Source organism: Oryx dammah, unplaced genomic scaffold, assembly GCF_014754425.2.
Source record: "Oryx dammah isolate SB20612 unplaced genomic scaffold, SCBI_Odam_1.1 HiC_scaffold_27, whole genome shotgun sequence".
In the NCBI taxonomy this organism is placed as follows: Eukaryota; Metazoa; Chordata; class Mammalia; order Artiodactyla; family Bovidae; genus Oryx; species Oryx dammah.
The window spans coordinates 40785466-40811697 of NW_024070211.1; the positions used below are offsets into that span (position 1 = coordinate 40785466).

At 40.4% G+C, this 26232-nt stretch overlaps 1 protein-coding gene across 1 annotated transcript in view; it reads left to right on the forward strand.

Annotated features, from left to right (window-relative positions):
- The first annotated feature begins 394 nt into the window (after positions 1 to 394).
- Positions 395 to 26232, forward strand: part of DYTN (dystrotelin) — a 58911-nt gene continuing 33073 nt past the window's right edge. Inside the window, 9 exon segments of the mRNA XM_040227919.1 lie at positions 395 to 416; positions 2277 to 2351; positions 5694 to 5895; positions 7795 to 7880; positions 8400 to 8500; positions 13567 to 13638; positions 13894 to 14057; positions 20261 to 20372; positions 22070 to 22218. Coding sequence (XP_040083853.1) covers positions 395 to 416; positions 2277 to 2351; positions 5694 to 5895; positions 7795 to 7880; positions 8400 to 8500; positions 13567 to 13638; positions 13894 to 14057; positions 20261 to 20372; positions 22070 to 22218 — 983 coding nt within the window.

The window sequence follows — 26232 nt, forward strand, 5'->3', positions numbered from 1 at the left end:
TTTAGATTTTCCTTTTTCTAGAAATGAAGGCTAGTCATTTCAGTCTTAACCAGTCAAAAGTTCTATTTTGAGATTGTTACATGTCTCTTAAACAAAAATCCAACTTGAAAGATCAGTGAAACAAATTAAATTGTAGGTCCTTAGCAGAAGGAAGAGAGATAATTATCTCTATTTTCTTATTTAAATCATACAAATACCCTAGGAGGAGTGTAATGTGATCCCTATTAATCTCATGAATACACTGAAAATCAGTGTGAACTAGTTTCCCCAAAGGAAAAAGGAAAGAATGGACCTAGATATGGCTCCAGCACATTCTCTTCTCCACACTGTGAAAGGGGTTTTTACATACTCAGTGCCTGGTAAGGGCTCAGAAATGCTAGCCACTATTGTAGTGATGTTGGTGGTGGAAAAAGAAGGTATATTAATAACTCTTCTCTGACTATAAAAGTAACATGTGCTCTTCACCAAAAATTTAGGTAATATTGGCAAGTAGGAAGAAAATAACCAAGAATTCTAGCACTCAAAGATATACACTGTTAACAATTTTGATGAATTCCACTAGCAATTAAGCTCCTCGGGGCAAGAATTTTTATCTGTTATGTTACCTGCTATATTTCAAGAGCCGGGACTCCTGCCAGGGTCATATAGCAAGAACTTGATAAAAATCTGCTAAATGAAGGGATGAATAGGTTTTCAGTCATTTTCATAGATGCATAAATATGTGTGCACATATGAGTAGAATATGTTAACAATTTATATTCTACAGATAGTTTTTTGTCTTATTGTTTTGTTTCACATGGTCATTTTGTTTTTATATAAAAAGCCGATAGCTTCATAGAGGAGTCCTTGTTGGGGGACTGCTTAGTTAGTGTAGGGGGCTCAGAGGATGCTCTCTAGTGCCACATGCAGCCTAGGATAGTGTTGCTGTTTAAGTTGCTAAATTGACCCTATGGACTATAGCCCACCAGGCTCCTCTGTCCTTGGGATTTCCCAGGCAAGCATACTGGAGTGGGTTGCCATGCCCTTTTCCAAGGGATCTTCCTGACTCAGGAATTGAATCCGTGTCTCTTATTTCTCTTGCATTGGCAGGAGGGTTTTTTACTGCTAGCACCACCTGGGAAACCCTTTTTTTTTTTTTTTGACTGCACCTCATAACTTCTTGGAGAAGGAAATGGCAACCCACTCCAGTACTCTTGCCTGGAAAATTCCATGGATGGAGGAGCCTGGTGCACTACTGTCCATGGGGTCGCAAAGAGTCAGACACGACTAAGCGATTTCACTTTCTTTCTTTTATTTCATAACTTATGGGATCTTAGTTCAATTCCTGACCTGGAATCGAACCTGGGCCCTCGGCAGTGAAAGCACAGAGTCATAACCACTGGACCACCAGAGAATTCAAGGATACTGTAGTACATTATTATTTGCTCCCAGGTAAGATAAGGCACTGGCACCCCACTCCAGTACTCTTGCCTGGAAAATCCCATGGATGGAGGAGCCTGGTAGGCTGCAATCCATGGGGTTGCAAAGAGTCGGATACGACTGAGTGACTTCACTTTCACTTTTCACTTTCATGCATTGAAGAAGGAAATGGCAACCCACTGCAGTGTTCTTGCCTGGAGAATCCCAGGGACAGGGGAGCCTGGTGGGCTGCCATCTATGGGATCGCACAGAGTCGGACACGACTGAAGTGACTTAGCAGCAGCAGCAGCAGGAAAGAGCAATGGGCTTCCCTGATGGCTCAGCGCTAAAGAATCTGCCTGTAATGCAGGAGCTGCAGAAGACATGGGTTCAATCCCTGGGTGGGAAAAATCCCCTGGAGGAGGGCATGGCAACCCACTCCAGTATTCTCACCTAGAGAATCCCATGGACAGAGGAGCCTGGTGGGCTACAGTCCACAGGGTCGCAAAGAGTTGGACACGACTAAAGCGACTTAGTACTAATACTAGGTTTTCCTCACCTGCAAAATAAAGTAGGGCTACATGCTCTCTTGGCTTTCCAGGGGGCTCAGTGGTAAAGAATCTGCCTTCCAATGCAGGAGATATGAGTTCAATTCCTGGGTAGGAAAGATGCCCTGGAAAAGAAAATGGCAACCCATTCCAGTATTCTTGCCTGGGAAATCCCATAAACAGAGGAGCCAGGGGGATAGAGGGTGCAGTCCACAAAGAGTCAGATATGACTCAGTGACTAAGCAGCATAATGTGCTTGCTCGGATTTCCTTACAAGATTTATCTAATGGGAGAGTCCTTTATCTATGATATTTCATATTTTCTTTACAGATGCTCTTAATAGTATTGAGAATTCCACTTATAGAACAGCCTTCAAATTACGATCAGTGCAAACCCTGTGTCAATGTAAGTACAGGCTTTCTTGAAACATTGAAATAACCTGACCGTAATGCATAAAGTAAAATGCACAGAGAACCGGAAACTCCCCCATGTGAGTGACTGCTGAATTCAGAAGGTTGGACCTGTGCATGTACCCCCGACTTGTAACAGAGAAGATGAAGTGGGTAAGATACTCCTGTGTACTCAGTCCACATGCAGCTTTGCTAATCGTTTATGGACGAGAATTTTAATTCTTAAAAAATGTGTCCTACTTTGTTTCTGGAATTATTATTTTTTGTTTGTTTGTTTATTTTTCAGGATACCATTACTGATAAAAAATAAAATCACAAAATAAGTTAGTTTAATCTAATTTGTAGATTCAAATATAAACATTTCTAATTTCCCCCTACCACTTAAAATTTGCATTTTTAAGCTGTTCTCCCTATCTCTTTCTGAACCTGCAAAAGTAAGTTTTGATGAATAATCCTCAGGCCATAAAGTTTAAAAATTTCTTGGGAATTTTCTGAACTGCTCTTTTGCATTAAATTTTATCTGATTGAATGCCACTGTTTCTTCTCCTATATGGTTATAACTAGGCAAAATATGGTAAAATATAGTAAAATGTTTATCCTGTGAAGTGAAGTGAAGTCGCTCAGTCGTGTCTGACTCTTTTTGACCCCATGAGCTGTAGACTACCAGGCTCCTCTGTCCATGGGATTTTCCAGGCAACAGTCCTGGAGTGGATTACCATTTCCTTCTCCAGGGGATCTTCCCAACCCAGGGATCGAACCTGGGTCTCCCACATTGTAGACAGACGCTTTACCATCTGAGCCACCAGGGAAGTCCAAGGTTTATCCTGTAAGAATTCTCCAAAACCAAATGACTTGGGTCCTGACTATGAAAAACAATAGGCATTCAGCATATCTAAATTATTGATTTCTAATAAATTTTATATTGCATTTAAAAATCACTTCATGTGAAATGATTTATGACATTTATTACAGCAGATCTAAATGAAATTTTTAACATATATATATATACACACATGTATATATAAAGGTTGAAATTTTTTATATATTACTTTCTGCCTAATAGGTTAGATAGACTGCTGCTGCTGCTAAGTCGCTTCAGTCGTGTCCAACTCTGCAACCCCATAGACGGCAGCCCACCAGGCTCCCCCATCCCTAGGATTCTCCAGGCAAGAACACTGGAGTGGGTTGCCATTTCCTTCTCCAGTGCATGAAAGTGAAAAGTGAAAGTGAAGTTGCTCAGTCATGTCCGACTCCTAGTGGCCCCATGGACTGCAGCCTACCAGGCTCCTCCATCCATGGGATTTGCCAAGCAAGAGTACTGGAGTGGGTTGCCATTGCCTGTTAGATAGACTAGTGGTTTCCACATTGCTTCACAGAGTAGACATGGGTATGAAGTAGGATAAGAAAGGATCAGCAAAGCAGGAAAAGAAGTACAGGCAAGCCAAGAAAACCCAAAAGACAACCCAAAAGTTGTTCCTGCACCAGAACAATTCTGTTTTTCTCTATCTTTCATACTGCACTTATGTGAAAGAATCCCTTTGAAGAAGGGATTCTTGGCCTAAAAATTTTTTATTCATGGATATAGACAAATCACTAATTCCAGAAATTCACAAAAAAACAGAATATGCTCAAAAAAATTCACCCTCAATTATACTGTTTTCCTGGAGAATGTCTCCTAGTAAAGAAAGTTAGCAGCCACCGTTATATGAGCCTCCATCATCAATGCCTGTAATTGATGCAACGTAATTTGAGGATGTGTACCTTTTTGAACTTTTATTACACCTGGCATCAAAAACAGTGAATATAAATAATAGTCATGGGAAATAGTAACAGTACACACAGGGAGAAGTTGGAAATTTCTACCTATAGAAGGTAGCCACACAAAAATTGGAAAACAAAAAGAAAAGTCCCAGACACCAAGATAAAGCATATCGTGAGCTCCAGGCAGCAGGATCTGGGGAGCAAGAGAGCATTGCTACACAAATCTGGTGGTGAGATTAATGGACACCACTATTATCTGTTTTGCTGTTGTATAGGACTCTCAGCAGAAGACACAGCATCCTGTGTACAGCACGCCAGGCCGAGGTGATAGGTTTTGCGATTGAATAATGATAAAAGAGTTTGCAGCCTCCACCACCTGCAGCCAGGTTTTTATTAAAATCACATCCCCAAACCTACCCCCTCACTTCCTTAGACTCTCCCCTTTAAAGTGGTATCAGAGAACAAATAAAAAATTTTATGATATTTGCTAGATTTCTCATCTGTGAGGTTGATTTACGAAGTAGATAGAAACGCGGGGTTTTATCACTGCACAAGCGAAGCATTTAAAATGCCAGCAGCTCTTGGTGCCACTGACATCCCCATCTCTCAGATGGCATGAGTGGGTGTTTACTCATTTTGTCTGTCATTCTCCATCTGCAAGAAACCATAGGGTTGGTTCTATTTCATTCTCCCTTATCTTCATTGCCTTGTAACATTTTTAGGAGAATGTGATAAAAAAAATATGTAAGAAATAAACCATTTTGTAAGCAACTTTGGTTTTATTAAGTGCCTTCCAAGATAGTAATACTGACAGGACCAAGATCAAAAAAATATATATTACTAAGGCAAGGGTGAGACCTAAAGAGTCTGATAATTCAGCAACTGTTCTCTTATAAAGATCACTGGGTTTTTTTAAGTAGCACAATTGTATTTTAACATACAATATTCCTTCTCGAGCTAGGCTATGCACCAGGAAAAAAAGTTATATGACATGAAAGGTGAATTTTCTCAATCGACTTAATAAAGAGTATAAAAAAATGTTTTTCCCAACTTTTCACCAGTATTCTAATTTCTTCAGAAAGCTGTTTTCAAGTTTTTCACTTCTTTACCTTTTAATTTCCTACTTTAAAGTCACATCTTAGAGGTTATACTGGGAATAATGTTCTAACTTTCCTTCACTAACAAATGTACTTTTCCAAAATCAAATCAACTGTCAGAATAGGAATGCCTGAATTATGTACAAGATGGTGGCTCAGATGGTGAAGACTCTGCCTGCAACGTAGGAAACCTAGGTTCAATCCCTGGGTCGAGAAGATCCCCTGGAGAAGGAAACGCATTCCAGTATTCTTGCCTGGAGAATCCCATGGAGAGAGGAGTGTGGCAGGCTTAGTCCACGGGGTCACAAAGAGTTGGACACAGCCAAGCAACTAATACACTGTATCCAAATTGTGGTCATATGTAACTCCCTTAAAAAATAGCTGCCATAAAAAAAAGTCTTATAGACTAGATGATGTCTACTTTTTTGAAGCCTTTTGTTCCCATCACAGATGTGCAGTGTTTCCTTTGCTTCCTGCAGTGGACTTGATTGGCAGTTCTCTGATTCAGCATGTCCTACTACGTCAGAGTCTCTGGGAGGCAGGAGAAAGCACCCTCTCTGTGCAGCAGCTTTTTCAGGCTCTGCAGGAGATGTTCCAGAAAGTCAGAGTGGAAAAACCAGGACAGGTGCACCCCAGGGCTTCAGAACTCACTCTGAGCCTTCTCACTACAATGTATGACAGGTGAGGATGAAGAGATCAAGCTGTGACCTAACAGGAGGTATGCAGTTGCCTCTGGTCATTGACCAATTGAGGATGTCTAATATTTGCTCAGGGCGTGAGTTCTAAGAAAGCTTCTTTGTTTGTTTTCCTCAAATGTATTACTCATTCAGAAGGGGAACAAAGAAGTACATGCTTATCAACCTCACTAACATAAATGACTCATGCAAAGCAATGAGTAGGAAAATCCACACTTTCATATAAACTTCATTTCCACTCTAGAGAAGAATGCACACCTTTTTCTAGGGCAATTACGCATCTATAGATACTGAAAATTACACTTTTTCTTGTTCAGTCGCTAAGTCGTGTCTGACACTTTGCGACCCCATGAACTGCAGCATGCCAGGCTTCCCTGTCCTTCATTATCTCCTGGAACTTGCTTGAACTGATGTCCATTGAGTCAGTGATGCCATCCAACCATCTCATCCTCTTTCATTCCCTTCTCCTCTTGCCTTCAATCTTTCCCGACACGAGTCCCCGGTAATTTATTTCTTTGTTTATTTCTTTATAACCATTTATCAGTTTCTGTTTGTGGGATAAGATTGAATAACCTGTGCATAAATGGCCAACCTCTTGTCTTAGTCGGTTTGGGTTGCTATACAAAAATGCCATAGACCAGGGGACTTAACAGACATCTGTTTCTCACAGTTCTGGAGGCTAGAAGTCCAAGATCAAAGGCAGCTGCAGACACTTGGGTCTGGTGAGGAACCTCTTCCAGGCACTCAGAGATCCATCTTCTGGCTGTGTCTTCACATGGTGGAAGAGAGTGAAAGAGCTTTCTGGGGTCTCTTTTATAGTAACAGTAATCTAGTTCATGAGAGTTCCACCTTTGTGACCTAGTCATCTCCCCAAATCCTACCTCTAAATAGTCTCTCACTGGGAGCTAGGATTTCAACATATGACTTGGAGAGGGAAGGTACATAAACATTTCCACCTTGTCAAAGGCTTAATTATGCATGCTATGGAGTCAGTGGTGGTGTGTGTGTGTGAGTGTATCTGTGTGTTTCACTGAACTCAAGTTTATCACTTTTTTTGCTCCACTTCAGCTGTGTTTATCTTACGTGGTCTTGACCCAGTTGGCTTCATCTTGTCGAATGGACTTCTAAAAACTCGCAGTGAATATAAAACATTTGGAAAGTGCAGGAAAGAGTAAGGAAGACGCAATATCACCCCCAAAGCCTGCATCCTAGAGACAAGGACAGTTTAACCATTTGGCAAATTCCTTACTAGTTTATTGTTTATTTTTTGTCATGCCAGTAATATATAAATATGTTCTCAAGTGATTTTTTTTTTCTTGATTTCACCCTCCTTAAGCATTAAGCTTTTGGCTGTTTTTTCTGTATTCAGTGCCTGCCTCTAACAACCCACCTGCCTTTGATACATTGTTTTGTAGCTTTCCTAACTGCATAGCTGGTGGGCACAGGATGATGAGGCTCTAGGTAGTGACCTGAGAAGAAGCAGATTTTTTTAACATAAAAATTTGTTCATTCTGCCTGCCCTTTGGTCCTTGTCTCTGTTGTTTGCTTTTTGGGCCTGTGAACCCTAAAGACAATGAGACCACCCGGTCCAGGAAGAGAGGGCACACCCCTGGGTCCCCGGTGCCTAGGGTAGTGCTTTGCATCAAGAAAGCACCCAATAAATATTTGTTGAACACATGAATGAATAAATCATGAAGGATGAAATATTTCTATTCAATTCTTAGTCCTGTCAAATTCTAGATATAGGAAAACAGACCATGAAGAGCGTGAACTTGTAACATGATGTCAGAAATGATCATTCATAGTCATGGTTTTTATAAGAATAACCAACCCTGCCTTTCCCATTCTTGCCTCTGTTGTTTTTTTTGTTGTTGTTGCCATGCAGCACAGGAACGGGTTTTATCAAGCTTGCACCTGCAGCCGCTGCTCTGATCACCCTCTCAGGGGACAGTCCTCTTACAAAATACAGAGGTAACATAAGTAGGGGTTTAGAGTGTCTGAAGTGTGGTGACCACCAGACCTCTCCAACACGTGACCTTCTTCACTCACTCCTGTATCCCCACTACCACACGGCTCTGGTTCAGCATGTACCCAGCAAACTCAGAATTTTCCAAAATGTTGATCTACGTGTTCTAACTATTCATAATTTGGTTATCCTTGATATTTATTTGTATAGAGATTATTCAGACACCAGTAGTTCTTATTCTTTTAAAGCAGTCCCTACTCCCATCACCATTCACCAAACTCATGGTCTTTGTCATCGATGTGCTCAATTATCAAAAATTAGAAATGTGAGTGGCTCTTCACTACTTTTCAAGTTACTTAGTTTGGGAAGGTTTCAAAATAGCAAGTGGATAATCAAGAATTATAACTTTCTCCTCTTTCCCCCTTTAGACCCACAATTTAAGTGTTTAGGATTCAAAGCACATACTCTTCAAAGATATATGCAAATATTCAATTAAAGCTTTCTCTTCCCCCTTATATGTCTAGCTCTTTTTCAGCTCTATGCAGAAAATAACAGGGGAGGTCATGATTTGGGAGCACGCATGACTCGAAGGGTTTTGAGAAACCTACTAACAGATCTACAACAGGTAAACCTCTAATGCTCAAAAGTTCTAAATGTGTTCCAGTTATATTAATTATTAAAGGATCTTATTCTTTATAGTGTTGATTCCATCTTGATATAGTTCTCCAAGCAATCTCTCTCTTCTCTAGTCATTGGTAATACCTGAGTATAGTCTAACCTATTGCAATTATTTCCTAACTGGTTTGCCCAACTCAAGCCTCTCCTTTCTCCAACTCTTCCTCCACACAGCAGCCAGTGACTCTTCCAAATGTCAATGTAAGTGCCTAAAATTCCTCATTGGCTATTTCTATCTATAGAATAAAACCTAAACTCCTTAGTATCACAAACAAAGCTTTCTCCAATCTTCTATTTTCAAAAAGAAGTAAAATCATGATACTTATACAAATTTAAAATGAATGCAAACAAATAAATATTTGTAACTCAAATAAGGGTAACGAAACTCAAAGTAAGCAAATATAAAATTTTATTCAGTTTTTTATTTATTAACTATAAGAGTGCTCCAGTAAGACGTCTCAACAAGTTGAAAGAAATAACTAAAGATCAGACAAACTGATAGATTAAGAATGTTGTAACGAATTTGCAGGTGGACCCAAGAGTGGCTTGGGTAAGGGTGGGAGTTGTTGCTCAACCAGGAGAGAATTCATTTGGATGTCCATAAATAGGAATTATTTGCATTGTGATCAGTTGTCAACAAATCGACATTAATCTCTATAAAATTATAAGGTAGCCTAGAGAAAGAGAGTGATGCATATCTCTTTAGGTTCAGATAATCCCCAATGGAAAGATATCCAGTGGTTTCCTTTGTGTATTCTACAGTGTTTTGATTTTTCCTTATACTCCTCCCAGCTTTGTGTCTCCTGCATATCAAAATCCTCACTGTACCTGACATGTTCCACTACTGGCTTGTGCAGGTACATCTATCCACAACACCACTGCCTCTCCTTTACTTGACAAATACTGTTTGTCTTCCAAGTTTACTCAAAATATTAGTCACCTCATCACTGAAAACTTCTTAAACTCCTTGTAAATAACTTTGTTATAGCACTTGTCAAATTTTATTGCAATCATGTCTTAGATATATGATTTTCCCACTAGGCTGCTTCTCAAGGGCAACGATTATATCTCAGTGATCTTTATGTCTCCAATAGCTTGAAAAGTGCTTAATACTAAAGTCTTCATGCGTGCATGTGTTATGTGCTAAGTCATGTCTGACTCTTTGCAATCCGGTGGACATAGCCCACCAGGCTCCTCTGTCCATGGGATTTTCCAGACAAGATTATTGGAGTGGGTTGCCATGCCCTCATCCAAGGGATCTTCCTGACCCAGGGATCGAAACTGCATCTCCTGCAGCTTCTGCATTGCAGGCAGATTCTTTACCGATGAGCCACCAGGGAAGCCTACTAAGACCTTTAACAAGTGCTTAATGAAAACATAGATGAAATGCAGCCCTGAATACTCAATAGTTGATTTCCATCATTTCCTATGCTTTAAGAATGTGCAAATATAACATTGTTTTCATCCAATTAATAAGGAATCTAACCTCCTTAATGTAAATATGCTTCTTAATTGTAAAAAATGATGTAACCAAGAAAGATCTTCTGCAAATGAGTTATGTAGGCTCTAGATTATTTTGTGTACAACTGATTACTGTCTCTGTATCTTTTACCCCTGCTTTAAAGATGCTTCAAGCATCCTTTAAGGATTCTTCAAGCACCTGTAAAATCCTTGAACTAGGTTTTCTGCACTGTGAAACTATAGTAATTTTCTGTCATTTCCCTCCTGGTTCTGGAAGAAAAAAAATCTTTTTCCCTGACCCATCTTAAGTTCTGTGTCTAGGGCCCTGTAAATTAGACTTGTAAAAGAATTAACAAGAGAAAAACAAACCAAAGTTTATTCATGTGTATGGTGCATGGGAACACCCAGTGATGAGTAACTCAAAGAAGTAGATACAACTCAGGCTGGTAAGCTATTTTATGCTAAACAAAGGAAAAGGGACTCTGGGCTTCTAGGTGGGGGAGGCAGGTTTATGAGAAGATGATCAGGAAATAGATGGCGAACAAGGGTTGTTTAGTAGGGTTTGTTATGCACATTTAAGTCTGTGATTTCTCTGCTAACGAGGGTTGTTAAGAGTCCTCCTCCTCCTGGTAGGTAGAGGGAGACCCTATTGGTAAAAACAAATTTACTGTATAAATGTAAGTTATCTTTACAAAAGGAAAACCTGTATCCTATTTTTAGTGCTTTTTCTGCCTCTATTGGCTCTCGATGACTTTTAGCTCAAAATAATACATATGCCAAGGAGGTATATTTGGGGTGGCATATTCTGGTACCCTGGAGAACCAAGGATTCTGAACTGGGGATTATTATGCTAAGAGTGGGAGGTAGGTAAGGAGAAAGGTTATCAGACAAGGAATATGATTTAGGAAAACCTACCCAAATTACCTTTGCAGGAACTTCCCTGGTGGTTCAGTGGTTAAGACTCCACACTTCCACTACAAGGGGGATGGGTTTGATCTCTGGTCAGGAATATCCTGCATGCCTGGCATGCACTGCAGGCCATGCAGTGCTGCCGAAAAATAAAATTAAATAAATAAAATATAATTACTTTTCCCAAAAAAATAAAAATTAAAAAAGTTACCCTTGCTTTGATTTGGTCTTAATATTAAGAATTTATGTTCATACTGATTACAATAATTAGTATTTAATTTATTGTGTAAATTTCAAACAACGTGTAAGATGCTCATATTTCTTAAGTGGAGCAATGATCTTTTTTCATTTCTAAGGTTCAGACCTCAGATGTAGTTTTCAAAGAGCTCTTCTGGTGGTTGCCCCAGCACATGGATCCTGTCACCAGTTTTCTGCTGACTCTCAGGCATATCTTAGGAAGCTACTGCCCCAACAATCCCCCCATTTTGGGGGGAGACTGGGAAAATCTGCCCATCCATTTATGCAATCAGTCTAGTTAGACTGAAGTGGTGAAGTGGATGTGATGAAAGAAGATGGACGGAGGGGCATCTTCCTTCTGAAATCCTATGCCACTTTCTCACTAGTACAGCTGACCCCAGGCTGGCTCCCCACCCAAGAGGCCCTAAAAATCTGCCCTTGTTTCAGGCTCAACCAAGGTCAACGAGCTGCTGAAATGGCAGCTCCTGCAGCGCTGTCTCCCCCTCATGCATCAGTAGGCTCCTGAGAAAGCTGTTAGGAAGGTGGAGATTTGCATCGCAAATTATCATCCCATTGACTTCCATTAAGAACACCGAGATGGGTTCCCATAGAGAACTCCAGGCCTCTCTGTGTGATCCCACCCCCTCCCCCGAGAACCCTAATTATCATTTCAAGTGGTGTTCTGCCTACACTGCAGGCCCTCTAGCCAGATTTAATTCTTCCTTAGATTATCTGCAAGAAATTAGTCAAATGGGCACAAAATCTTTGTGCACACACTTTAGAGCCAGAAATGTAGGTTACAACCCACAACAGAAGTGAATTTTCTTTTGACTGATATCAGAATCCCAGAACTGGCTAGTGGATCCTATCTGATTCAGTTTCCATACTGTACAAATGAGGCTAAACCCCTTTCCCAGGGCTCAAGATACCATCCAAATAAGTGGTTCAGTTAGTTCATCAGCATTCACAGGCCAAAGTAGGGGTAATGAGTTATTTTTTCAGACAAAAGCCAAATAACACATCATGTTTAGTTCAGCTGGTGATGGGGTTATTATTAATTTAAAGTACAAGCCATCTTGTCACAATTACACAAATGTTTGTTGACTTCTGCCTGGCTAATTGTCAGCAAAGTGGTTCTAAGTGCCACTTCCCTGATTAGAAGAATGTTTATTCGAGTTGATGGACTCAGCAGGGGGGTCTTTGAAATTACTTCTGAGCTTGGGAGCAATGCCTGCTGACAATCTGTGCTGTAGAAGGCATTAGACATGAAATTAGGACACGTGACCAAATGGGCATAAATGGAGGTGACAGGTACATGTATCTGTGCATATAGTTAATGTCAGGGCCAAGTCCCTGGCCATCTCAGGAGTCACAGAGTGTTCTTAATCCCTTAGTTAAACTCCTTAATGTGACTGAGTGAAAGATAGAAACCACTGAGTGAGGTAGTGTTAAATCAAGTCATTGGAATACAAATCAGGTCCAGGTGTGACAAAGCTTTGGGAGAACCCCTCAACAGAGTAAAGAGTCTTGGAGGGAGATCTCATTTGTATAGTGATTCGCATCTATTTTGTTTGTTTGTTTTACCTTGAGCAAAATATCAGATCTCAATTTATTTCTTGTTGTCAACAGGATAATAACTGCCCTGCCTCGAAAATTGGCATTTATTAAAATGAAATGATGTGTGTTTGAAAAGGTTTTTCTTAAAAGTGCCCTGAACTTTAATATGGTATCATTGTTATATGTAATTCGTAGGGGAACAAAGGCAAGTACAGTTCAGTCTCTCAGTCGTGTCCGATTCTTTGAGACCCCATGGACTGCAACACGCCAGGCCTCTCTGTCCATCACCAACTTCCTGAGTTTACTCAAACTCATGTCCATTGAGTCGGTGATGCCATCCAACCATCTCATCCTCTGTCATCCCCTTCTCCTCCTGCCTTCAATCTTTCCCAGCATCAGGGTCTTTTCCAATGAATCAGGCCTTCGCATCAGGTAGCCAAAAGACTGGAGTTTCAGCTTCAGCATCAGTCCTTCCAATGAGTATTCAGGATTGATTTCCTTTAGGATGGACTGGTTGGATCTCCTTGCAGTCCAAGGGCAAAGAAAGGGTAAATAATTTAACTGGGGTCACAAGGGAAGCATGGAAGCCCTCCCCGTATTGCCCTCATTGCCAGAACTTCTTACTCTTCTCGTCCGAGCCCCACTTCTCCCCACTTGTTCTTTCTTTGTCTCTATTCATACACTGCACAAAATCCACACGTGTCTTGTTTGCTTCACTGAAACAGCTCATCCAGCCTCAGACACCAGGTACATGTGACTCTTTGGCCATAAGCACCATTGCTCAGGTGTGACTAGTGGCCACCTACTTCTCCATTTCTTAATCACTGACACAGGGTTTCTTGCCTCTTGTAGATTCCAGCTGTCGTTGGGGAAAGTCGTGCCCTGTGCTCTGTGGAGAGTGCTACACGCAGCTGTTTCCAAGGGGTGAGTGCCACGCACATGTCCTTGGGAACTGGGGGCAGACACAGCTGCCAACCCATTTCAATCACAGACCTACTACTCCACACACATCCCAGACAACCTACTTCAGGAGGTAGACTTGCCCCACCTTTGCATGAGATAAACTTCAGCAGAGTCAACAGAAACAGAGGCAGAAGAGGAGATGAAAATACACTTTCATCTCTACAAGAGACTGCAGTCATGCTTGGAAACATATTTGACTGTGCTACTGCTTTTCAGGTGCTGAGCCCAGTAATCAAAGAAGAGAAATTCCTGTCTTGGTTGCAGTCTGAGCCTCCCATCCTCTTATGGATCCCAACCTGCTACCGACTGTCAGTCACTGAAATAGCCACTCACCCTGTTCGGTGTAGAATCTGCAGGAACTTTCCCATCACAGGACTGAGGTACAGTCACTCATCACTGTTACACAGACCATCACTCTCCAAATGGATCTGGAGTTGGAGCTTCTTCTCTCCAGATTCTTTTGGTTGTCCTAGTCACACTTTCAGAACTCAGCTGATTTGGGGGGTAGGGGGGAATAATAATTTCCTGTATGAGTGATCTTGCTTATATTTTATTTTACCTTCTATAATTAATGGAATATTAAGTTCTAGGGACACATACTCAAACCAGTAGATATTTTTATTCCTTAAGGGGAAATTTTTTTGTCTTTTGTTACCAAAACTCTTTTAAATATTTTGTAGTTAACCATAACAATAACAACAGTTTACATTTTTTGTTCTTTAAAAATATTTTTGAAATATAATTGATTTACAGTGTTGTGTTAATTTCTGCTGTACAGCAAAGTGGTTCAGTTATACATACATGCATTCTTTTACATATTCTTTTCCATTATGGTTTATCATAGGATATTGACTATGATTCCCTGTGTGACAGGACCTTGTTAACGTTTGTTAAATGTTGAACAAATATTAGGTTGTGTGGTTCACATGGTTCATTTGTGTAAAACGTTATAACTCCATATAAAAAATGGTGTTATTATGCCTAATGGTGGTATTATTACTATTTAGCAGAGAAGCTAAATAACCTAAGCTTAAGCTCACATGGTTAGCAAGTGGCTGAGCCTGTGGGCCGAATCCAGAGTCCCTGCTCTGCAACCGTGATGCTCTGCTGCCTCCTTGTGCAGACAACTGAGAACATTCCTTGAAACCAAAAAAACGATGAGGCTTTACAAGAGCTGCTCATGCCAGAGCGTCTCTTTTCCTGGAGGAAAAGGCAGATTTGAAAGCTAGGTTTGGAGGCAGGAAATTCTGATCTTTACATGGCTTTTAGATGACAGTCAAAATCCCATCTTAGGAAAAGGGTGTTGTAGGTTTCCTCTAAATAAAACAATAAAGAAGTAAAATTTGAGTTATTATTAAAGATGGGGAGGAGAGAAGGAAGCCAGCAAGTGGGGGCCAGGCAAGTGGGTGACCATCACCATGGTGGGTGAACACAGGTGTAACAGGGGCTAGTGATGTGGTGAAACTGATGAGCTAGGACAACCTGGGAACTCAAAACTGGTTAAAAAAGGAGGTATACACAGAAGGGGCAGGAGAAGTGACATAAAATAGGTCTGATATAAAATAAGTCTGTTGAGCTCACTGGAAATCAGGTTTTCATTTTGCTGAGAAAGTGAACTGATTTTGCAGAGAAGTCTGAGAACACAGTGAAATTTCACTCACAGAAACTCTTCACAAATAACACAAGTTGAAACAATAAAACATACCAATGGCCCCAATTGTTGGTAACCAAGCAAGCTAAACCAAAGAAATATACACACTACAGTGAAAAGTTAACTCTTTCTTTAATTGGGCAGTGGGAAAAACATTAATATGATTTTCTATATTACAAGTATATCATAATCATTTACTCAATAAACAAGTATTACATAAGCAGTTACACTGTATCCTGTACTGGGCCAGAGACAGAATTCATTTTGGCGGTTACATAAAATACAAATTTAACATTGACGTGTTTTTTTCAAAATCCTTATGTATAACATAAAGCATGTATTATTATTTTTATTTTATCACGGAGTCTTAGAATGTGAATGACTTGCTTAGGTCACTAAAAAAAAAAAAAAAGATAGCAAAAGCATAGGGCCAAATATGGCATATTGTAAGTTTTTGGTTGTGTCCCTACCTACTAAGAGTGAGATTAAGCTTCTTCTTAGAAACGCCTCTGTGTGGCCCATCGTTCCTCCTAGAAATCTAAGGCAATGTATAGTTCTCATACATGCAGACAGCTGAGTCATCTGGGCATGACCTTGCGCTTCTCTAGACCACAGTTTCTTTGTAAGCAAGAGAAGGATGGGTGAATCAAAGCATGACTTACGCTTCTCTTAGCTGTAACCATCTGAGCTTATTAGAAAGTGCTTGAATACATTACAGGTCTAACCTTAAGCCTGTGCTTTTGGCTCTCAGAAAACCACAGCTATAGCATCAAGGCTTTTAGTTTCAGGGAGAATCATAAAGTCATCTTAGAGCAGAAGTGTTCGCAGATCTGGAGGTAGCAAGAAGAGGGCAAGACTTGGCCTCCTAAAGTCAGAAAGAAAGACCAGAGACTGTTCCTAAGCTGAGGGTCCAATTTTAGCAGGATGTGTCGCACTTATACTCCTGAATAGCCATGTAATTTTGAAATGAGATTAGGGAGAAATATCATGGTTCTTTGTGAGTAAAAGCATCAACAACAGACCAGCTGGTTGTCCACACTGCACCCTTTCTCATGCCTCTGTCGGTAGTTTCAGAGCTTGGAGGAGCTAAGCCAAGGTTAGGGTCACCATATTGTCCTAAGGAATCAACTGCAACCATACAGTAAAGCCAAGTAAAGCAGCCAGTACAGATGGTTCATCAAATCATCTTAATAAAAAATACTTCATGTTATACACTTCACGTCTCCCCGAGTATGCATGTTGAATAATTGTCAAAGTTTTGTTAAAACTTTACAAAGGCCTCGGCTTCCCTGGTGGCTCAGACGGTAAAGCGTCTGCCTGCAATATGGGAGACCCGGGTTCAATTCCTGGGTCGGGAAGATCCCCTGAAGAAGGAAATGGCTAACCCACTCCAGTACTCTAGCCTGGAAAATTCCATGGACTGAGGAGCCTGGTAGGCTACAGTCCATGGGGTCGCAAAGAGTTGGACACGACCGAGTGACTTCACACTCTTTCAAGGCCTAGTGGTCAGGATTTACTAGCCCCATTTTCCTCCTTGAAGAAACAAAGTCATTCATTTAACTCAATCAATAAATATTCATTGAAAACCTACCATGTACCAGGTATCTTCAAAACCATGAACTTACGTTTCTGTTTCAAGGTCATCTAGTAATAGCGGCATGTGACTCTAACTCAAGTTTCCTGCCTTTGTATTCCGTTTTATATATACATTTGGTGGTGGTTTGGTGATTTAGTTGCTAAGTTGTATCTGATGCTGTGCGACCCCATGGACTATAGCCCACCAGGCTCCTCTGTCCATGGGATTCTCTAGGCAAGAATAGTGGAATGGGTTGCCATTTCCTTATTCAGGGGATCTTCCCAACCCAGAAATTGAACTCGGGTATCCTGCACCTGCAGGCAGATTCTGTACCAACTGAGCTCTAAGGGGAGCCCCTATATATGCACGTATTTCTTTATTGTTTACTTACTTGATTTAACCAGGTCTTAGTTTCAGCACGCAGGATCTTTCAGTTGCATCATGTGATCTCATAGTTGTGGCACTTGGGATCTCGTTCCCCGACCAGGGATCGAACCCAGGCCTCCTGCATTGGGAGTGTGGGGTCTTAACCACAGGACCACCAGGTAAGTCTCCCCTTGGTGGGGAAGTCTCCCCTTGGTGATCTATTACATGGGTTACTGGCTCTCCATTCGGATGGTATCCCTGGGCTCAAAGCCTAATTAAACCATTACCAAGTCATCGTGTAACTTTGTGCATTTGCTTAAGATCTCTATGCGTTTTAAGAACTGATTTAAAGAAATCGGTTTATTCAAATGAGGGTAACAATAAGAATGCCTTCCCTTAAAGAACGTTCATGGGGATTAACTATGTCAATGCATGTCCCCCGCCTGCTGCATAGTGAGGGCTCAAAAATGTTTTCTATGCTACTATGATAGCCCTTCAACACTCTATTAGTACCCCACTGTGAGTCTAGGTGTCAGGGACAGCAGTGAACAAGGGCCGTGAGAGTTGGTCTTATGGCACTTGAATTCTGCTTTGCCTTCCAATGACTTTGGTCAAAAACCCTTCTGCCATCTGGCCTCAGGAACATTCCAACTTTTTATTTCTCTGCTCTCCCGAGTTATCTGTAGGTCTGATAGATCTGAAAAGCTCTAAACCCTTCTTCACCCTAGTCTGCGTTACCTCATACCTCGTCTTCTTTCTACCTGGGATTTCCTTCACCTTAATCTCCCACCCAGCATGAGCCTCACTTCTTCCGTAAAAACTAATCAGATCATCCTACTCCCAGGTGTCTTCGCCTCTCTCGCTCCTACTACATTTACTTTCCATGCCTCTCACTCTGCACTTCATCACACGGCACTTAATTTTGCTAGCTAGTATACCTCAAGTTTCCCTATCGTGTCTTTGCAGCAAGATACAAAACTTGAAGACTATAGGAATCTTGTCATGGTTTTACTTTTGTAAATTTGGAAACAGGAATTGAAAACTTAAATGCTTTCTGGGGCAAGACAAGTATATAAATGAGGGAAAGAGGCTAGGGAGGAACTGTCCTAAAGGAATAGCCGCTACTTTGCCCTCGCCCGTTGTGGCCACTGATGGGGAAGACACGACTTTATGTCACAGAAACTGCAGTTGAATATCAGGGGAAAAGGTATAGATAAAGAAGGGAACCCTCCTACACTGTAGGTGGGAATGTAGCATATATAACCATTATAGAGAACAGTATGGAGGTTTTGTAAAAAACTAAAAATAGAGCTACCATATGACCCTGCTATCCCAGTCCTGAACATATATCTGGAGAAAAACATCGTCCAAAAGGATACACACACCCCAGTGTTCTTTGCAACACTGTTTACAATAGCCAAGACATGGAAGCAACCTAAACATCCATTCACAGAGGAATAGATAAAGATGTTTTGTGTGCATATATATATATATATACTATATAATAGAATATTATATATAATGGAATATTATGTATAATGAAATATTATCTGTATATTCCATATATAATGGAATATTACTCAGCCATTAAAAAGAATGAAATTATGCCATTTGCAACAACATGGATGTACCTAGAGATTGTCATACTGAGTGAAGTAAGTCAGATAGAGGAGAAATATTGTATGACATCCCTTACATGCAGAATCTAAAAAGAAATGATACAAATGAGAATTCCATGGACAGAAGAGCCTGGCAGGCTACAGTCCATGGGGTCACAAAGAGTCAGACACAACTGAGCGACTTTCACTTTTGGGAGATACATGTACACAGTGCTGTATATAAAATGGATAACCAACAAGGTCCTACTGTATAACACAGGAAACTCTGCCCAGTGTTACGTGGCAGTCTGACAGGAGGGAAGTTTGGGAGAGAATGGATACATGTATGTGTATGTCTGACTCTTTATGCTGTCCACCTGAAACAATCACAACATTGTTAATCATCTATACCCTAATACAAAATAAAAAGCTTTTTTTGGAAAAAGTATAGATCCCTGATATTTTACGAATGGTATGATCCAATTCATCCTTGAAAGTTACTAATTCTTGACTGTGTGGTCTCACCAGCAAAGCCCCCAAAAAGCACAACATTTTCCCTGAGTGCCTAGAGACACCCTTCCTTAGCAGAATATCTCAAGATCTCCTCTTCTCTGACAGGCGATTTAAGGTTGTAACTGTTCGTAATAGAGAGTCTGCAGTACTGATGTGTTAACAAACTTGGCTGTGTTTGTCACTCAGTCTTGGCTGTTAGAGAAGGAAATGGCAACCCACTTCAGTACCCTTGCCTGGAAAATTCCATGGATGGAGAAGCCTGGTAGGTACAGTCCCTGGGGTTGCAAAGAGTTGGACTGAGCGGCTTCACTTGGACTTCGACCTTGGCTGATGAGGAACTCCCGCTCTTCACTGTATTCCTTCCTATGTACAAATTTCTAAAAAATGACACATTTATTTTAGATTCTTTTACCTATGATTTTATTTTCCCCAATACTACATAGGAATGCAGGTCCAATATCATCACATCTCACAAATTCTCAAGAGAATTTAGAATTCTAACTTTTTGGAAATCTCCGGGTTTCTTTGTTGGCAATCACATTGAAATTACTCAAGCTCTTTGTGCAGCTACCCAAAATGTGGCTGCAAACTTCACAGTGTACCCTAAGGGTTGTTGCACACAGTCCCATGCATATAAAAGACACTTGGTATTTTTTGGTGGGAGAGAAGATAAATCAGGCCTCTTTACTATAGTTTGTTGACAAAATTATATTTATTTAATGTCATATTATAAAAATGATAAAAAGAAGACCTAACTGTATACTCACTCAATAGCTCAGATACCTCTTATTTATCTTAGGATGCTCCTTCTTCTGAATAATATTTTCTTTGCTCACCTATTAATAGTGATGTAAGTCACACTTCCACTTTCATTGGCAGATACCGCTGTCTGAAGTGTCTCAACTTTGACATCTGCCAAGTGTGTTTCTTATCTAGTCTTCAGGGCGAGTCCCACCAGAAGTCTCATCCTGTGGTTGAGAACTGCATCCAGGTAACATCTAATGCAATGTACCAAACTATTCATAAGTCTTATCTGTGAGAGCTACAGCAATGAAAAAAACATTCCCATCAGGAAGACCACAGATTCTACTCCTTTCATACATTACAGTATTTAAGACTAAAGAAGTGGCAAGCTCAACCTTAAATATCTCTCAATATACACATACTTTACACTGTAGATTTCAATAAAACCTTTTGGAGACAATAGACCAGAGTCTAACCTGAAGCCACTGACTGGGTACTATGTGCAAGAAAATATCTGAGGAGTAAGAAAGAGGGAGAGGCATTGAAAATGGATACAGATTAAAAATTTAAAAACTCTGGTTTGGTTAAAAAAAAAAAATGATGCAATGAGGCCTCTAGCTGCTATTGCATTTCAGGAGAAGTTTTCTTTTTTAACATGTCTTTTCCCCAGCACTAAAATTCAAGTGTATTTCCCTTAGTAAAAACAAAAGGGAAAGATTACTATCTCAGTTTTGACTGGAGCCAATATAAAACTAGCCTTTATAGCTGACTTTCAAAAAAATTTTAAAGACAACTATAAATATGCAGGAAGAGAATTCAGCTCATGAAAATAACAAAGAGAAATAGGATTCTTTTAAGGCAGACAGCATTTAAGATTTTCCAGAAATCACTTAGTAGAAATCAGTTTCTCCATGCAGCTGGCCTTGCTCTCAAATTTCAAATAGTAGAAGCTGTTGACTAATCACCTTTACTGTGGACAATTTTCCCTCATGATCGCTTTACCATGAATGGTCCACAAAAGTCAAGTACCTCAATCTTGCCAAATAATTTTTCAGAGGATATTGCTTTACTAAACTTGATTAACTCGGATTCTCAGGTTTATTAGCGTATGATCCTCCCGCCTGGGGAAAAATAAGTCTTATCGATGTTAGACTGACACCATGTGGTCATTTTGTTATTACACTTTAGATTTTAAGAGTGGAACATTTCAAAACTTCTCATTACTTTGTTTCCTTTTGGCTTACACGTGGGGTCGGTGGACAGAGAAGGCAATGGCACCCCACTCCAGTACTACGCCTGGAAAATCCCATGGGCGGAGGAGCCTGGTAGGCTGCAGTCCATGGGGTCGCAAAGAGTCAGACATGACTGAGCGACTTCACTTTCTCTTTTCACCTTCATGCATTGGAGAAGGAAATGGCAACCCACTCCAGTATTCTTGCCTGGAGAATCCCAGGGACGGGGAGCCTGGTGGGCTGCCGTCTATGGGGTCGCACAGAGTCAGACACGACTGAAGCGACTTAGCAGCAGCAGCAGCAGGGGTCGGTGGATGGACTTCAGGTGGCCTGTGAATCCACTGAACTTTTATGGAAAATTAAAATTATGGACATTTTTCTGGAAATAAATTTCCAAAGAATCCCTCCAATTAGCATCCATAGACTTAGTTCTCTTTCACATCCTCTTTTAGCTTTCAAATTCCACATTCCAGAAGAGGAGTTATTGTGGAAGTTAGGGGGTATTTAATTTGGAATGGATATTATATGTATGTGAATAGAGAGAGAATGTGAAGACGTTCAGATAAGATGGAAGTAAGATGATTTTTCTGTGGACATAAAAGTTAGTGAAATAATTTCAGAAACTTTCGTGGCGGCCAGTCCACCCAAGAAAGGAAAGAGGACCACATTAAGGCTGATCTGATACCCTTTGTACTGTTGGCCATTCCAGCAGATATCAGCAAAGGACAATACAAAACTCATCCTCAGGACCCTCAGAAACAATCTGCTCCAAGGGCGCTGTAGGAGGAAAGAAGCTGCGAGAAGGCAATGGCTCCTGGACAAGGTGAATCCAAAGGATACAGCTAACCATGCACAGGCCAGGTGAGTGGATTCCTGCAGGGTGACAACCTGAAGCCTGGTACTGTGTTTATGCAGCCAGCCCAGGGCATCTGCAGCAGGGGAAGGGGTAAGATGCTGTTCCCCTCTAGAAACAACCTTTAATTTAAGTAGAACAAGAGACAAAACTACCTTTAAGTGGCCCATCCCATCATTTAGTTATCCCAACTAAAGACCTCAGACAGACGCAGAAGATTTTTAATATTAGAGGATTTGAATAACTTTCTCCAACATCTTTCTTTTTCATTGGTTTACTTTGGAAAGCCTAATTCAGAATTAATATTTTATTTTAAAAAAGGAAAAGACACATTCCATCACTCACAACCATATGCTGTTCACATTTCAGTATTACCAAATCAAGAATTATGCTGTAGATACAGATTTTCATTCTTTTTTAAATGGAGAGCATTTGTCCTATCATTAGTGGTGCTGGTGGTAAAGAACCCGCCGGCCAATGCAGGAGAGAGAAGAGATGGGTTCAATCCCTGGGTCAGGAAGATCCCCAGAAGTAGGAAATGACAACCCCCTCCAGTATTCTTGCCTAGAGACCCCCATGGACAGAGGAGCCTGGTGGGCTATAGTCCATAGGGTCGCAGAGTCATACAAAACTGAAGCAACTTAGCATGTAGCTTCCAAAATATCATCTCAATGACCTCACTCTCATCCTTATAAAGAAATGCCATAATTTAGAAGTAATCCTTTAACATTTTGATTCTATTCAAATTTTGCCCCTCACTAAAATTCTGTCAGCATCCTTATACGTGCATTTTCCTATATGTTTAATACTTCATTAGGGTAAATTTGCCCAAGTAAAACAATTGCATTAAAAGTTGTGAGTTTTGTTAATCCTCAAAATTCAGACTGCCAATCTGTGTTCCAAAGGGTTACTCAAAGGACACCCATCACCCTGGTAACTGAGATCATCCATCACACACCTGAGTACCAGCCTAAAGATGACCTTTTAAAAATCATCATGACCTTAAAGTTTGAAGTCACTATTTCTTTATAATTTAAAACTCCAGAAGAGAAAGAAAGAAGCACTGTTTCCATGGGCTTATGATCATCAAACTTTGGGGTGGAAAACAGCCAGAATAATCCATGCACTCTTATTTGATCTACCAGAAGTGTAAGAATAGATCACTTTAATCAAATTGATATTCATTTGTTAATTTCTTCTGTAATTCTCTAAACTTTTCTCAGTCATCTATCAGCATATTTCCATCTCAATCCTAGACCCTATTTCTGTGGTCATTTTGTCACTATAGTTTGGTGTAATTTAATATATTTTTATAGCTCTTTGAAAGGAAAAATACATATTGACTTAGAAATTAGATACCATGCCTATACCTGTACCACACTTACCTAGCAGGTGGTTATTACTGGATTCATAAAGTTAGAGAATTTGGCTAATTCTTACTCATCTTTTTTTTTTTTTTTTTTTTTTTTTTTTGCTGCACTTGGTCTTTGTTGCTTTTGCGCGGGCTTTCTCTAGTTGCGGTGAATGGGGGCTACTCTTTGTTGTGGTGCGAGGGGTTCTCATTGTGGTGGCTTCTCTTGCTGTGGAGCACAGGCTCTAGAGCTCCAGCTTAGAAGTTGTGGCACAGGAATTTAGCTGCTCAGTAGCATGTGGAGTCTTCCTGGACAAGGGATCAAACCCATGTCCCCTGCATTGGCAGGCAGATCCTTATCCACTGCACCATCAGGGAAGTGCTGGATATCATCTTGATGTATATCTTTAATATAGCACAAATAATTTAAATTTAAAAATAAAAGCAAAGATATCAGGTACCAATTCATCTGCCATCTTCAAGCCATTTATTTCACCTTTCCCTAGTAGAGTAACACTAAACTCTGACAATTAGTTAGCTGGATTTATTGCATATTTGAAATCTTCTCCAAATCCCTCCATTCTAATAGTTAGAACACCAAGATCTATGCTCTTATTTGCATTTCTTTTGGCCACAGAAGCCTGGCTGATCTTTAAAAAAAAAAAAAAAACACAAAATAAGATGGTATTTCTCATGCACTTATTTCCCCCAAACTTAATGTAGGCCTTAAGCCCCTCCAGTAGCTTCCCATTATTTCTAAGCTAAAGACTGAACATTTTAAGATGACTTAGAAAACCCCTGCATATTTGAGCCACCCTGGGAACCTCTCCAGTGCCATTCTCCCCTCCACACCTCTGTTCTCCAGTTCTGTCCCTCCCTCTTCACCATAGGACTAAGCTGCATCCCTCAATCTCAATACTTAAAACCTTTACTTTAAAGAATTGGTATCTTTAGACCACCTTTCTGCATGGCTGGACTCCTTACCTCTTAAATACTCGCAAAAGGTCTATTCAGATGTCATCTCATCCTTAAGGCCCTGCCTGACTACCTATTTACCATTTTAGCCCCTGTTCCCACTCTGGCACTCCCAAAGCTCCTCCCTTGTTTTATTTCTCCTCAAAAGTATTTTATCAGCATCTGACATTCTATGTATTTCACTTTTTTCTTTTTTTGCTTTAGTGGAAACTCCATCGGGGGAGGGAATTTTTATTGTTCCCAGTTGTATTTCCAGAATTTACAACAGCATCTCAATATGATAAATGCTCAATAAATGTTTGCTGAATAACTGATGGACTGAATAATAAAATGGGTGGATGCATGATAGAGGAGCTGATGGATGGTTGGATTGATAACATGGGTCTCTTAGAATGGAGTATGAAGTGTTACAAGGAGTAATTAATTATCCACTGTTGGAAGATGTTAATGACGTTTAAACCTGGGACAGAAAGACAAAGAAATCTTGTTCTTAGCCAGCTCCATGAGTGGCCTTGGGGACTTTGTTTTTTTCACCTGAAGATGGAGATAACTTGTTCTTCCTCCTCCCAGAATAGTGTTTGTGGAGATAAGACGAAGAAAGGGAATTGCAAGCCCTATGCAAAGCTAGGACTTGCCAACATCCATTGAATCATAGAAAAAGGGAGAGAATTCCAGAAAAACATCTACTTCTGCTTCATTGACTATGCTAAAGATGTTGACTATGTGGATCACAAAAAAACTGGGGAAAATTCTTAAAGAGATAAGGATACCAGAGCACCTTACCTGCTTCCTGAGAAACCTGTATGCAGATCAAGAAACCAACAGTTAGGACTTGTATACAGCTGTATACATCAAGACTGTATATTGTCACCCTGCTTATTTAACTTATATGCAGAGTACATCATGAGAAATGCCAGATTGATGAAGCACAAGCTGGAATCAAGATTGCCTGAAGAAATATCAATAACCTCAGATATGAAGATGAAACCATCCTTATGGCAGAAGGTAAAGAGGAACTGAAGACCCTCTTGATAAACGTGAAAACGCAGAGTGAAAAAGCTGGCTTAAAACTCAGCATTCAAAAAATTAAGATCATAGCATCCAGTCTCATCACTTCATGACAAATAGATGGGGAAACAATGGAAACAGTGACAGATTTTATTTTCTTGGGCTCTGAAATCACTGCAGATGGTGACTGCAGCTATGAAGTTAAAAGACACTTGCTTCTTGGGGAAAAAAAAAAAAAAAAACTATGACAAACCTAGACAGAATATTAAAAGCGGAGACATTACTTTGCTAAAAAAAGGTCCATCTAGTCAAACCTATGGTTTTTCCAGTAGTCATGTATGGATGTGAGAGTTGGACCATGAAGAAAGTTGAATGCCGAGGAATTGATGCTTTTGAGCTGTGGTGTTGGAGAAGATTCTTGAGGGTCCCTTGGAGTGCAAGGAGATCCAACCAGTCCATTCTAAAGATCAGTCCTAGGTGTTCATTGCAAGGATAGCTGCTGAAGCTGAAGTTGCAATACTTTGGCCACCTTATGCGAAGAGCTGGTTCATTAGAAAAGACCTTGATGCTGGGAAAGATTGAAGGAAGGAGGAGAAAGGAATGATAGAGGACAAGATCGTTGGATGGCATCAGTGACTCGATGGACATGAGTTTGAGCAAGTTCTGGGAGTTGGTGAAGGACAGAGAA